This window comes from Crocuta crocuta, unplaced genomic scaffold (genome assembly GCF_008692635.1).
Source record: "Crocuta crocuta isolate KB4526 unplaced genomic scaffold, BGI_CrCroc_1.0 scaffold346, whole genome shotgun sequence".
In the NCBI taxonomy this organism is placed as follows: domain Eukaryota; kingdom Metazoa; phylum Chordata; class Mammalia; order Carnivora; family Hyaenidae; genus Crocuta; species Crocuta crocuta.
The window spans coordinates 1,095,873-1,110,184 of NW_027527957.1; the positions used below are offsets into that span (position 1 = coordinate 1,095,873).

The 14,312-nt window shown below is 41.8% G+C and overlaps 1 protein-coding gene and 1 non-coding gene across 3 annotated transcripts; both read right to left on the reverse strand.

The window, feature by feature from the left end:
• Positions 1-259: 259 nt before the first annotated feature.
• On the reverse strand, positions 260-9,141 carry LOC144222259 (tripartite motif-containing protein 60-like). 2 transcript variants are annotated; one of them, XM_077752753.1, is made up of 3 exons: positions 9,097-9,141; positions 5,431-5,532; positions 260-2,207 (listed from the first exon to the last, which is right to left on the reverse strand). In XM_077752753.1, exon 3 carries the CDS (start codon positions 1,877-1,879, stop codon positions 455-457), a length of 1,425 nt encoding a protein of 474 aa, XP_077608879.1. In that variant the 5' UTR covers positions 1,880-2,207; positions 5,431-5,532; positions 9,097-9,141; the 3' UTR covers positions 260-454. The 2 variants fall into 2 exon arrangements, with proteins under 2 accessions (XP_077608879.1, XP_077608878.1); XM_077752752.1 differs by lacking the exon at positions 9,097-9,141 and adding an exon at positions 7,441-7,583.
• TRNAH-AUG (transfer RNA histidin (anticodon AUG)) lies at positions 4,976-5,060 on the reverse strand. Its single transcript has one exon. It is a non-coding gene; the product is annotated as a tRNA-His (tRNA).
• Positions 9,142-14,312: the final 5,171 nt, after the last annotated feature.

Below are 14,312 nucleotides of genomic sequence, written 5' to 3' on the forward strand. Positions count from 1 at the left end.
GTCAGTTCCCCAAATGAAGGATGGTAGTTGAACACAGCTACAGGGTACACTGTCCAAATGGAAACAGAGGGACAATGATTTGTTGTGTGTATATGTCATTTAATAAGTATATGGGGTATGTACATGGTGGGGGCATTACCTCATTTTCCTTAGTACTAAGTCAAGACTAACAAACACAAAAAACAAAACATGTTAAAAAGAAATATTGAGATAAACAGGTGAAAGTTCAAAGTGGCTACCTTTATAGATCACATGGTCCTAGAATGGTAATGGATACTTTTAATAAAGGCCTTATATACATTTTAAGGGAAAACACCTAGGCAACACAAAGAAATTTATTGGACTTTAAACAAGACGTCAACAACAAAAACCAACAAAATTGTTTAAAATAGATGCATTGGCTTAGTTCTGTCCACCACCCCAACAACAAAAAAGTTAAGAGTTTTACAATAAATCACCATTCAGAATCTGTTATTGTACAGATTTTAAGAGGTTTTGAGTCAGTTCCAGTATAGAAATAAGGCCAAAGCGTTTCTGTAAAATAATAGTTAAAAATATAGAGAAGAGACCTATCACTCAAGTTGTAAAAAGAGATCTCGCACAATTCACAGTCTAAAAAAATGCCAATCTTTTTGGGTATTACTTTTGGCAGAAGATTAATTTTTTTAGGACCCAATGCAATGTAATTATTCTGACTACATCGCCCAACACCCCATAATCCATCTTGCACTAAAATTGGTTGACTCTGGTTCCTTCTCCGTCTGGGAAGAGAGTCTTTGCAGACACCAACGATCCACTCAGGCTTGTCTTTCACTTCCACCTCCCAATACTGCCTGCCAGAATTATAACCCCCAGAACCCAGAACAGCAGGGCAGAGATAAAACCTCCTTTGGTTATGAGGTAGGCTATGTATTTTATTTCCATATTGCACAGTTTTTCTATCTTCCGAGATAATAAGCTTACGATGTGCTGTTTCAGGATCTAGCTTTAAGTCTACTTGAAATTGCTTGATAATTTTATTTAGGCCAGAATATTGTGGGGGAAGATGGTAACCATATTCCCTTAACTGGAATGAAAACGGTTCAGGGGACTTCAAGGTTTTATATCTATGGTAGATACTTTTAACATCTGTTAGCAATTCCAACTCTGACCTCATATGTTTGCTCTCAATCTCCTTTAATAGATATCTTAATGTGGAAAGATGATTTGAAAATGTTGTTAGGTTTTCATTTAGTTTCGTTAAAATGTCCACTTCTTCATCTTGCAATTGCCGAAGAACAGCTTCTTGCTCATTTTTGAGAAACAACAAAAGTTGCTCAAATTCAGACTTTATTTCTTCCCTCCTGTAGTCTACCTTCTTCTTCAGTTCCAATGATTTTCTGGTTTGCATTATTATCACCTTTTCAACTTGTTCTATTCTCTCCTTCCATGGCTCAATGCAATTCTCCAATCTTCTCCTATGATGGGGAGCAGCCTTCTCTATGGGCCAAATGTAGTGATTCCGGTGATCAGTGGAGAAACTACACTGTGGACATAAAACTTCCAGGTCCTTCTGACAGAAAAAGGTCAAAACCTGATTATGCTTTTCACATACAAGCTTCTCTTCTTTCCTCTTCCTCTTGCTTCTTCTTACCTGCAGTAGCTTAGCAATTTCAATCAAGTTGCTCAGCTGGGGGTTGCTTGTGAACTTCCTTTCTGGACAGCAATGCCGGCAAAAGGGGCAGGGGAAAGTATCATTCAGACCCTTCCAGGACATACTGATGCAAGAGAGACAGAAGTTGTGCCCACAGTTGATGGTCACAGGGTCTTTCAAGTAGTCCAGACAGATGGGACAGCTGGCCCCTGTTTGGAGGTCTTCTAGGGCTGCCACAAACTCCATGGAGCCGTGAACAATGGTGGCAGGTACGGTACTAAGTCCTTTAGGAACGCTCAGGACCCAGCGAGCAGTGGATACCCTCCCACAGACCTTGAAAACTGCCCAGCTTTCGGTTTCACTGGACTGGCGTGTTGATAGCCTGCATAAACGTGTCGGCCTCCCTCCCCTTAGCTTTACAGTCTGTTGCCAAGAACACCCCACAGGCTGCAGTCTACCGCATACTAGAATGTATTAGCTGGGCTGCTGTTCTTCCCACTCAATGATGTAAAGTCAGGCTTAACGACGTTCCTGTTGAAGAAAGTAGCTTTAGGTCCAAGACTAGGAATCTTTCCTATGGGTGAGAAGACATGAAAGTTAAAAATATTGAAACCACATTCACCAACGTATGAAAACATTCACACAAGACTCATTAATAAATACTAAAATTATTAGGTGGAGGTTTTGGGAAAAACAGGAATCCATAGTTCAGAGAGATTCATTCATTTCCTACATTTCGAAAACAACAATAAAGCCTATAAAATATCCTTGCAAAAAATACTCCATCTCAATCCAATCATGAGAAAACAAATAGTCTGACTTAAATTGTGGAGCATTGTACAAGACAATTAATCAGTATGTATTCTCCAAAATGTAAATGACAAGAACAGACACAAAAAAGTTTCAGATTTAAGACTAAACAAATATAATGTGCAATTCCTGACTGAATCTGGAATTAAAAGATAAAACAACGAGGGGTACCTGGGTGGCTCATTCGGTTAAGCATCAGACTCTTGACTTTGGCTCAGGTCATGATCTCAGGGTTCCTGGGATGGAGCCCTGTATTGGGTCCCATGCTGACAGTATGGGGTTTGCTTGGAATTCTCTCCCCCTCTCTCAAAAATAAATAAGCTTAAAAAAAAAAGACACATGGGTGGGGGAGGCCATCTTGATGGCTGCAATGTACTTTGAGACAGTTCAATAATTTTAAATGTACAACAAAAGGTTAAAAACTGGTGCATCCGGACAAAAGGTTTGTATATTGCACATCCTTTTTCAAGTTTTCTATAGGTTTGAAATGATCAAAATAAAAAAGTTAGGGAGAAAATTTCATGGCTTGTTTTTAAGATACCCACCACACCCAATTTTATACTAATCAAATTCCTCCAAGTTTGTGAGCCATTTTACCATCAATACAGTATCCTCTCCTTTCTCCCCACACTAACACTTTCTCAACTTTTGCTCTTCCTCTCCCCTCCCTCATAACCCAAAGACAGAACAGTAATTGTGGCCAAGGTTTTGACATTTGAAATTAGCCTTGTCCTGGTGGCTCAGCCAAGTTGGGTTTTTTTTAATTTTTAAAAAATATTTTTAAAAATTTCCTGAGAGACAGAGAACGAGCAGGGGAGGGGCAGAGAGAGAGAGAGGCACAGAATCCCAATCAGGCTCCGGGCTCTGAGATCTCAGCACAGAGACAGATGCGGGGCTCGAACCCATGAACCGTGAGATCATGACCTGAGCTGAAGTTGGACGCTTAACCGACTGAACCACCCAGGTGTTCCATAGGAAGTTCTTTTACTATACAGACTTACTCTTCCTACAAGCAGAATAGGAAAAATGCAATAATTCTAGAAAGCTTCCATTTCTAAATCATTCCCCATCTCAAGGACTGACTCAGCGTCTTGAGCCTGCACAAGCAAAAGCCATTATAGCAACGCGCTACGGGAGAGAATGTTTCACAATGTAAGGACTGACATTAAAAAGCCATTTGGTCTGAATCCTGGTTCAGCTACTTAGTGTGTAACGTTAGGAAAACCCATGCAACTTTTTGAAGAATCCGTTTCTTTGACCTAAAAATCGGGGATTATAACTTTTTTAAAAATAAGGATCTCACATAAATGGCAGCCAATGCGACCATTGTTCTTGGCAAATAAGCTATTTTTTTTTTAAGACTTACTTTTTTTAAGTAATCTCTACACCCAACATGGAGCTCAAACTAACCTGGAGGTTAAGAGTCACATGCTCCACCAACTGAGCTGGCCAGGTGCCCAGCTTTCTATTTTAGATTTATTTGAATTTGGATCCAAACACCGATGACACATACATTTGCTTCTTAGTACTCTTAAATACCTTTCAATCTAGAATACTGTCTTCTGCCTCTACCTTTAGTCCGTGTGGGCTATCCAAGTTCTACATTTTGCCTCCTGCTTCATTTTTTAAAATGTTTTTAAGTTTATTTACTTATGAGAGATAGAACATGAGTGGGGGAGGGGCAGAGAGAGAGAGGCACGCGGGGCTTGAACTCACTGTGAGATCATAACCTGAGTTGAAGTCAGATGCTTAAGCAACTGAGTCACCCAGGTGTCCCTACTGCTTCTTGATATAATTTAATCCATCCCTCATACCTTCACTTTTTAAACTGATTAACTCTTTCCTCTCAGTTAAACCTGTCAATAACCCTCCAGAAGACAGGACAAAGTGCTCCACCCTTAGCTTGATATCAGAGCCCCTGATACCTTATCTTCACCTGGCTGCAGTCCCCTAAAGCAGTTGGCTGTTTTTTTTTTTAAAGACAGATGTCATGTCCTCCTTCCTGCACAAGGTACTGGCTGCTTAGATTACTTTTTCCTCCCTTCTTTCCTTGGGACTGAGTTCTGCTCCTTTGGGAGACTCAGGCCGAGATAAACGTTCTCTAGGACAGTTTATCATGTGTCAGCCACTAACTTAAGGATCTTTCATGTAGTCACTGCTGCAATTAAGCTCCCCAAGCAACCTTATAAATTAGGGAACTATCATCCTCAATTAGAGCTGTAAAAGAGGAGTATATTATATTTGAGTTCACTCACACGACATTGCATTAATTGGCATGAGACCCACTAAGCTGTACTGTCCCTTCTTCATACTCCCGTGGCATCCTATGCGTCCCTCTACATCTAACTGAAACCACCTTATATTTTTCATATTTGATATATTCACATTTTCCCAAATTTGATAACATATTCCAAAATTTTAAAAAAAAATTTTAATGCTTATTTTTGAGAGAGAGAGAGAGTATGGGAGGGGCAGAGAGAGAGGGAGACAACAATCGGAAGCAGATGCCAGGTTCTGAGCCTGTCAGCACAGAGCCTGAAGCGGGATTTGAACCCACGAACCATGAAATAATGACCTGAGTCATAGTCAGATGCTTAACCAACTGAGCCACTCAGGCACCCCTATTCCAAAAAATTTTAAGGGGAAAAACAGAAGTTTACTGATTCCAGCACCTTAAGACAAAAACATGTAACAAATCGAGAGGCAGCAGTATCTGACAGAACTGGGTTTTCATCCAATACTGCCACTTAACTAGTTACAAGTCCTTGGTCAAGTTAATTTCTCTAAGCTTCACTTTTCTTTTCACAAAGGGAGAATAATACCATCTCATATTGCAATTATTAAACAAGAAAAGTTAAGGCACATGTTACAGTGCCTGCCATTTAACACATACAGGTATGATAAAAAGTATTATAACACTATCTCATAAAATTTCAAAAGCTCTTAGAAATCTTTCTGAAGTCACATACTTTTATATACAGCCATACCTTGTTTTCCCGTGCTTCACATGCCGTACTTTGCAGATACTGAGTTGCCTTTTTCTCTTCTTTAAACAAATTGTAGGTTTAAGGCTTCAGTGAAGGAAATAACTGCAGATGTGGTGGGAATAGCAAAAGAACTAGAGTTAGAAGTGGAGCCTGAAGATGAGACAGAAATGCTGGAATCTCATGAATGGATGAAGAGTTAACTGCTGCTTATATATGGGGACAAAAGTGTGGTTTCTTTCCTTTTTTTTTATTTTTTAAAAAATATTTATTTACTTCTGAGAGAGATGAGAGAGAGAGAGAGAGACCACGTAAGCAGGGGAAAGTCAGAGAAAGAGGAAGACACAGATTCTGAAACAGGCTCCAGGCTGTGAGCTATTGTCAGCAGAGAGCCTGATGCGGGGCTTGAACCCACGAACCGTGTGATCATGACTTGAGCCAAAGTTGGACACTTAACCGACTGAGCCACCCAGGTGCCACAAAAGTGTGGTTTCTTGAGATGGAATGTACTCCTGGTAAAGAAGTGAAGAAGTTTAGGGGCACCTGGGTGGCTCAGGTCATGATGTCACAGTTCCTGAGTTAAGCCCTGCTTCTGTGTGTGTCTCTCTCTGGCCCTCCCTTGCTCATGCTGTCTCTCTCAAAAATAAACATTAAGGTCACGATCTCAGCTTGTGAGTTCAAGCCCTGTATCGGGCTCTGTGCTGACAGCTCAGAGCCTGGAACCGGCTTCGGATTCTGTTCCGCCTCCTCTGTCTGACCCTCCCCTGCTCATGCTCTCTCAAAAATAAGTAAATGTTAAAAAAAAAAAAAAAGAATAAATTTTTTTTAAAAACAGATGTTTTGAAGTTTCTTGAGNATCATGGTCTGTGCTGACTGCCAGCTCAGAGCCTGCTTCAGATTCTGTGTCTCCCTCTCTCTCTCTGACCCTCCCCTGTTCACACTGTCTCTCTCAGAAATAAATTTAAAAAAATAAAAAATAAAAAAATAAAAAAAAAGGATTTAGATTACAAAAACTCAGATGATGAAGGAGCAGCAAGATTTATGAGAACAGACTCCCAATTGTGAAAGAGGTTCTACTGTGGCTAACATGCTATCAAACAGCATAGCTGGCAGCTGAGAAATTATTCATGAAAGAAAAGAGTCCATAGAAGTAGTGATCTTCATGGTCTCATTTTAAGAAACTGCTGCAGCCACCACTCTGAGCAGTCAGCAGCCATAGAAGCAAGATCCTCCACCAGCAAAAAAGATTAACAATGCACTGAAAACTCAGATGGATAGCATTTTTAGCAATAAGTTATTTTTTAATTAAAGTATGTGCATTGATTATTTATTTAGACAAAGGCTATTGCACACTTAATAGACCACAGTATAGTGCAAACATTAACTTTTTATATGCACTGAGAAACAAAATTCATTTGACTTACTTTACTGCAGTGGTCTGGAAATGATCCCACAACATCTCTGAGGCGTGTGTGTGTGTGTGTGTGTACACTTAACATATAAAAAGTACTGATATTTAACCTAAAAGTTGCTATGTCTTGTATGGTTGCTAAGTCCCCAGTGACTGGTAAAGGCATTAACTTCTACCAGGCTTACAGTAATAACGTGATGTAGGAAATTTTCTTACATTAACATTGGAGGCGCAGGAAAGGAGTTTCAGAATTTTCAAATACCACCTTTGATTTTGTTAAAATACATTCAGCTTGTAATAAATTTCAACAACACAGAACTACATAAGGTCTCTTCCAAGCCACTCTCCCTACCTGCTGACACTAGATGTTATTATAGCTACTAAGGCTTCAGTGACTTCCAATTCTTGCTTAATACTTTCAAAACGGGTACTTTTGAGTACGCTAAGAAAGATGAGTGCATAGCTTTGGGGGTAAGGTTGCACAGAAGGATCACAGATTAGAAAACTGAGGGCCTAAAGAGAGTTTTAAGACTCTTGCCCAACATAAAAGTAAACTGCAAAGCATAATGGGCGAACTAAGATAAAAAAAATGCTTGGAATACCTTTAAGAAAGTGTGTAGAAGGAAAGGACTCAGGGGGCGCCTGGGTGGCTCCGTCGGATAAGTGTCGGATTTCGGCTCAGGTCAGGATTTCACGGTCTGTGGGTTGGAGTCGGTCTGTGGGTTGGAGTCCCACGTCAGGCTCTGTGCTGACAACAGCTCAGAGCCTGCAGCCTGCTTCGGATTCTGTGTCTCCCTTTCTCTCTGCTCCTTCCCTCAAGCTCTGCATTTCTCTCTCAAAAATAAACATTAAAAAAAAAAAAGCACAGTGCAAGGAACCATTGTGCCCCACTTTTCCAAAGTGCATACACAGATCAGGCCTTTCTACTTTTCAGAATAAAGCCATTAACAGACTGTAAAGTTAACAACCAGTTTTGTATTCACTGCTACCACCTTGATTCATCTACCCACTTCTCTCCCCCCATTACAGTATGAGCCCTTTTCCTACCCCAAAACATCATGGCACCTCCAATCAATTCCTTAATTCTGTAGCTAATTCTTTTCAAACACAAGTAGAATCCTTTTATTTACCACTTAAAAACACTCCACTAGTCCTTTATTACTTTAAGAAAGCAGCTCCCAAACCTTAGACTGCATCGTGATTACCTATACATCTTGGTAAAAGACTGCTGGGCCAAATCCCAGTTTGTGATTCAGTGGGTGTGCTGTACTTCTCAGTTCCCTGGTGATGTTGGCCTACGGACCATAGTTTGTGAACCACTGCTTTCAGGAAAAGAAAAGTTTCAAAATCCCACCAAGATCTGGTCCTAGCCTCTCCACCTCGCTCCTCATCGAATCATACCTCATAGTTGTGATTCGATTCTGCAGTTGTTTTTGCAATTCCTTAAGTAATGTGTCCAACTCCTTTGCCAGACTGTAAGCTTCTTGGTGGGAATGCGTCTCCAGCTTATGGAAGTCCTTGGGCATACAATGGGGGCTCAAAAAGTATTTAATGAATAAATGGAACCTGTTAGTAGATTCCTACCCCATACTGAATTATTTTTTTTCTAATATTTATTTGGAGAGCACAAGCCGGGGAGGGGAGATCGGGGGACAGACCATCCAAAGCAGGCTCTGCGCTGCCAGGCTTACGGCAATGAGCCAGATGCGGGGCTCAAACTCACCAGTCCCAAGATCATGACCAGTGCGGAAGAAGTCAGACGCTCAACCGACCGAGTCACCCCCACACTGAATGATTCTTCCCTGCCTGAGCCTAAGCTGGCTCATCTGCAAAGCTGTAATGATAATTCTTAACTGTAAGATGCTTGTGAAGGTTAATGGATGCTTCAATTGGCCAGAAGGTGTAGGCGATGCAAAGCAGTGGGTTCTCAAACGATGGCTACCACTCCATTCTCGTACCTTCCCACCTCTCCTCCATCCTCTCTTCAACCAAACATGGGCAGTAATTCTTTGGAGATAACCTAGCAACTCCTCATTTCTCGTTCACATCAAAATCTGCTTGATAATTTAATGAAAGCAGGCCCACCACTCTTACTCTGATTCCACAGGTCTGAGAGCAAGAAGCCTTGGTTTTTACAAGATCTCGTCAAATTTGAGGAGACCCAGTCTTGGACGAGCTGCGGCCCCGATGTGCGGCGCCCCGAAGATGCTGAGGGAGCTCCTGCTCAGCTGAGCCTCACGACAGCCCACCCAGCTTACCTGGAACCGACGGCTCGGCCCTTCCGTGGCGGGAGATGGCTGTGGCCCCAGAGTCTGACGCAGAATAATCCCGAAACGCCAAACAGCAGGCAAGGGCGGGTTCCTGCCAGAGGCGCACCCTTAGCCCCTGCAGCGATTGGCTGTCCTTCCGGAAGTGGGTCGGTAATGGCCTGCGCAAGTTCAACGCCCCAGAACTGACTCGGAGAGGGAGGAGTGATCTTGAGCAGAAGGGCGTTTCCTTCAGTAATCAAGCCATTGTCATCAACGGATCTTTTGATTCCCAGTGGCAACCTTTTACATATTCTTGCTTTTTGTATTCTTATGAGCAACTTGAGGATCAAAGTAAGGTTGAAGGTTGGTTTTAAAAGCTTTACCACCACACCTTCCTCCTCTCGGACCCTAAGGGAACGGAGAATTCTGCTCCTATGGACCCCGTTCACTTGGTCTAGGATGGTAGGTGAGGAGGTAGTAAGCCTTGAAAGGAGAGAGAAAAAGTCACCTTAATGGGTCAATTTGCATCTCAGTGGGTGAGTGGGTGGGTCTGTCCCACCCTGTAGAATCAGGTCCCACCTCAGGCTTACCAAAGGTCTCTCCTGAGGAAGTGAGATTTAAGGTAAAATTTGAGGAATGAATTAAGTTCATTGGACAAGTCTTCAAGATAAGTCTTCACCGTAAAAGTCTTCAAGGGTGAAGGAAGAGCCAATGAGGAGACTCTTAACTCTAAAGAACTTGGTAAATGAAGAATCATGTACCCTTGGCTGGCACCTCAAGGGGAAGCAGGGAGGTGTACGATGTAGAAAAGATGGAAAATGGCTTTTGTGAAGCCGGTAAGATGGGCCAGAGTTGCTGCTGCAGTACTTTTCAGCCAAATTTGAGGATTTTACTCTTTATCAAGTGCAAAGAAACGCCAGTGAAGTTCTTTGGTTTTGTTTTTTTAAGTAATACACACAATGTGGGGCCTGAACTCAGGACCCAGAGATCAAGGATCACATGGTCTACCCACTGACCCAGCCAGGTGCCCCTGCGGGAAAGCATTTTAAACACTTAACATGAGATGATAAAATTTGAATTTGAGGGGCTCCTGGGTGGCTTAGTTGGTTAAGCGTCCGACTTTCGCTTAGGTCATGATCTCGCGGTTCGTGGGTTCGAGCCCCGCGTCGGGCTCTGTGCTGACTGCCAGCTCAGAGCCTGGAGCCTNATAAATAAATAAATAAAAATGAAAATACGTAAGAACTACAAAGTCCTGGAAGAACTGGAACGAGGAAGGCCTCCGTAGTGTGCTTTAAAAAACAAAAAATCCACTAGAAGCAATGAAAAAAAAGATTAATTCATCCACATAAAAATTCGGCACCTAGGGGCACCTGGGTGGCTCAGTTGATTAAGCCTCCGACTTCGGCTCAGGTCATGATCTCACGGTTCACGGGTTCGAGCCCCGCATCGAGCTCTGTGCTGACTGACAGCTCAGAGCATGGAGCCTGTTTCGGAGTCTGTGACTCCCTCTCTCTCTGACCCTCTCCTGCTCACACTGTCTCTCTCTCTCCTAGAAATAAATTAAAAAATAATAAAAAAAATAAAATTTGAATTTGGAAAGGATGATTGGCTATACAATTCACTGGCTTTAAAGAGATCCAAGAAGTGGTGAGTGGTGGGAAGTAAAATACAGGTGTGATTTAAAGAATCCTCACCAGATAGGGTTATTATGGTTCCTAAGCCTTTGCTGGTGGCAGCTCCTTCCCCCACGCCCCTTTTTTTGTTCTTTTACTGTGGAGTGAATAGATGGCTTTAATTTAAATACTGTGAGATACAAAATTGGAGTCCTTTCCTATCACAGATCATGGCATAAAAATTATTTATGACCAGAAATCCCATCAGTATGGCCCTGAATCCTGAAAGGCTGGCCATGCTTTGTAGCGAACAGCATAATCCAACCAGCCTGGGCCAGCCAACCTGCTATATGCTAACTAAGGGGTTGATTGTTATGCATTAGATCCTTCTTCAGAGCTCATTGCTCTTTTTTTTTTTTTTATATTTATAACTCTATTTTATGAGACATGGCTTTTTTTTTTCAATATGACTTCTCAATGTGAAACACAGTCACACCATTCTGTTTCTTAGTTTCTCCCTATTTTGTTTTCAGAGCTCATTGCTCTTAAGAATTATTTTTCACATCCTACAAGACTAGGTCAGAGGCAATCTGGCCTTCACCCTTAGTCCTCCTGTGTAAGAACTGAAGCTCTTCCTAGTTTATCAGCGATCTAGTTTCTCAGGCAAGGAATATTCCTCATGCCTGTTACTCCCTGAGATGCTGTGTAGTCTGCTAGCTGCTCCATCTTGTTTTAGCAAATCTCTCACTCTCTTCTCCCTACCCTTCATGCATCTATGTAAAGGCCTCAAAGGCACATGACAAGCTTTTAATATGTAGGATGAAACACATTTCTGTAAGGTTATATGTGGGTGCACACACGTGTGCCTGTGTGCTTCTGCATGCAGAGAGGAAAAGGAGTGATCGTGAAGGTCTGTTTTGGAACGAGGCTCCCAGGAATTCAAATCCAAGCACTGCTTTGAGTAACCTTTGGCAGATTATCTTTACATGTGATCTTAGCCAAAAGGCCAAGAAGCAATCGGCAGGTTATTCTTTTGTGCTCGTTTCTCACCTAGTAAACAACAAATGGGGAAGTAACTATGTAGAGAGCAAGATGGAGTCACTCATGTCAGGCAGGGGCCTGTGTGTCAAGCAATGACGCGAGCAGTTAAGGGTTCTGCAACTTCCAGATATTGCTAAGCCTAACACCAGCTGACGACACCCCAGAACTGATAAGGAGAAGCAGAGGAGACCTGCAGGGGTTCAAGGCTGATTAAATCCCTTAAAAAGGGAGGATTTTTGCAACAAACTGTCAGACTCTTCAGACAGTGACCCCTCTATGTCTGACCACTCGAAAAAAGGCAGCTGTCGCCAAAGGCTCTGCCCCACTGGTTTCTGAACAGAACGGAGCTCCTTCACTGCTGGAACATAATGAGCGTTAGGTGCCGAGAGCTGACCCGGACCAGACCCACACACTGAGTGTCTACAGACTGACTTCCCTTTGGTTCATTAACTTCCTACCCTCTGTGTTCTCTTGTTCGTTGCGTGATGTGTCTTATGTTCCGCTCTGTGTGCCGGGTAAGAAGCCAAGCTAATCATGTAGTGAAATGTCACTGAGTTTGAGATCCTGAACCTGCTTTATAATTAATGTTAACCTCGCTCTGTGGCTGAAGAATGCTGACACTGTGGAATGTAGCAACTTGGGTGTGCACCTTCATAGCATGCTCACGACCTAGCACCACTTAACCTCTTGGAGTACTGAGTTTGTAGTTCAAGCACTAGTGCTTGACATGGCAAATGTAGTGTTAAAACACACGCACACTATCTATAAATTCACCTGAAAATGCCTATTTCTGTTTCCCTGCAAGCAGAAGTGAGGTTCAGAAGGAGCAGGTGTAAATATTCCCTTTTGTTTTGTATCAGTTGTAAAGCTTCTTAAAAACAAATAATAAAATAAAATCTGTAAGTTTCTTCCATTTGAAAATAATTTTTTTAAAGAGAACAGCCAAGCCCCTTTATAACTATGTTTAGAATAGTTTGAAATATTCCGCTTAAACATAAAAGGAAGAATTTTATTTTACTTTAGGCTTTTTTTTCCTTTCTTGAGAATAGTTAAAGCAAGCAGAATAATTTCCAAGTTTCCTTGAAAGTGGAGAAGAAAAGTTGAGAAGGAATGAACCCAAACTTTGTTGAATTAGGTACGAGGCACACATACTCTCTGTGTCTCTGGCTAAGAAAGCTGAAGTAGTAGTGATCACTCCAGCAGTCTGCCTCCAAGAGGAGGCACAAGTCTACACACCAGAAAATCTGATCCATTTTTCTGTTACAGGTCAGGAAATTATTCTTTATTCCATATTTTATTATAAAATATGTGGCTTTAATAATGTAATACTCCTCGTATATCCTAGTACCTTTGGGAAAGCACTTGGGTTTATATTCCAACTGTGTCCGTTTCCTAGCTGTGTGATTTTAGTTTATTCTTATTCTCTAAGTTAGTTTCCTCATCTAAAACTGGGCAAAATATGGGTTATAGGTTAACTACTTTGCAAAAGGCTGAGCGAGCCCCTTCTTTCCTCCCTCCCTCCTTCTCTCCTTTCCTTTTTGACAAGTGTACTTTTTAAATTAAACAGAGAACATAAATAATAATTTTTTAAATGTTTACTTATTTTTGAGAGAAAGAATGGGAAGGGGGAGAGGGCAAAAAGAGAGAATCCCAAGCAGGCTTTACACTGTCAGCACAGAGCCCAGTGTGGGGTTCAAACCCGTGAACCANTTTATTTTTGAGAGAAAGAATGGGAAGGGGGAGAGGGCAAAGAGAGAGAATCCCAAGCAGGCTTTGCACCGTCAGCACAGAGCCCAGTGTGGGGTTCAAACCCGTGAACCATGAGATCATGACCGGAGCCAAAACTAAGCTAGAATCTTCACCTACTGAGCCATCCAGGTGCCCCAATAATAATTTTTAAAGAGGCTCAGACACCCATAAAACAGAACTCCAAAAATCACAATGTGGACAATAACCATCAACCACAACCTCATTACAGGAAAGAGTATCTTAACAGAAAACATGTTGGTGTTTTGTCAAATTGCAAGTTTAGAACTTTTTCATTTTTCAGAGTTAGTATTATTAAAAAATCTTAACAAGAAAAGGGGAGGGTGCCTGGGTGGCTCAGTCGGTTGAGCATCTGAATCAATTTCAGCTCAGGTCATGATCCCAGTGTTATGAGACTGAGCCCCGTGTCAGGCTCCATGAAAAGCGTGCCTAAGATTTTCTCTCTCTCCACCTGCCCCTCTTCTCTGCTTGTGCTCACTCTCTTACCAAAAGTTAAAGAATTAGAAATATTTTTGTTTTGGCTTACTTGTTGTATTTGAACTTTTCATGATACTATGGCTCAGTTTATACAAGTCGTATTTAGTTAAGCATGACTAAAGTTTGAGTTATGAAACACAAAAATTTTGTTAACACCTCACTGGAAGAAAAAACAGTGGGGAAACTGACATATTAACACATTCTCCCAGGAAATGTTACATTAAAAATAGAAAAAGTGTGGGGCACCTGGCTGGCTCAGTTGGTGGAGCCTGCATTTCTTCATCTTGGGGTTGTGGGTTTGAGCCCCCTCACCCTGGGTATAGTGAT

Excerpts from the sequence above, each read along its gene's own strand:
- LOC144222259 (XM_077752753.1), bottom strand. The coding sequence starts at position 1,879 with ATGGAGTTTGTGGCAGCCCTAGAAGACCTCCAAACAGGGGCCAGCTGT.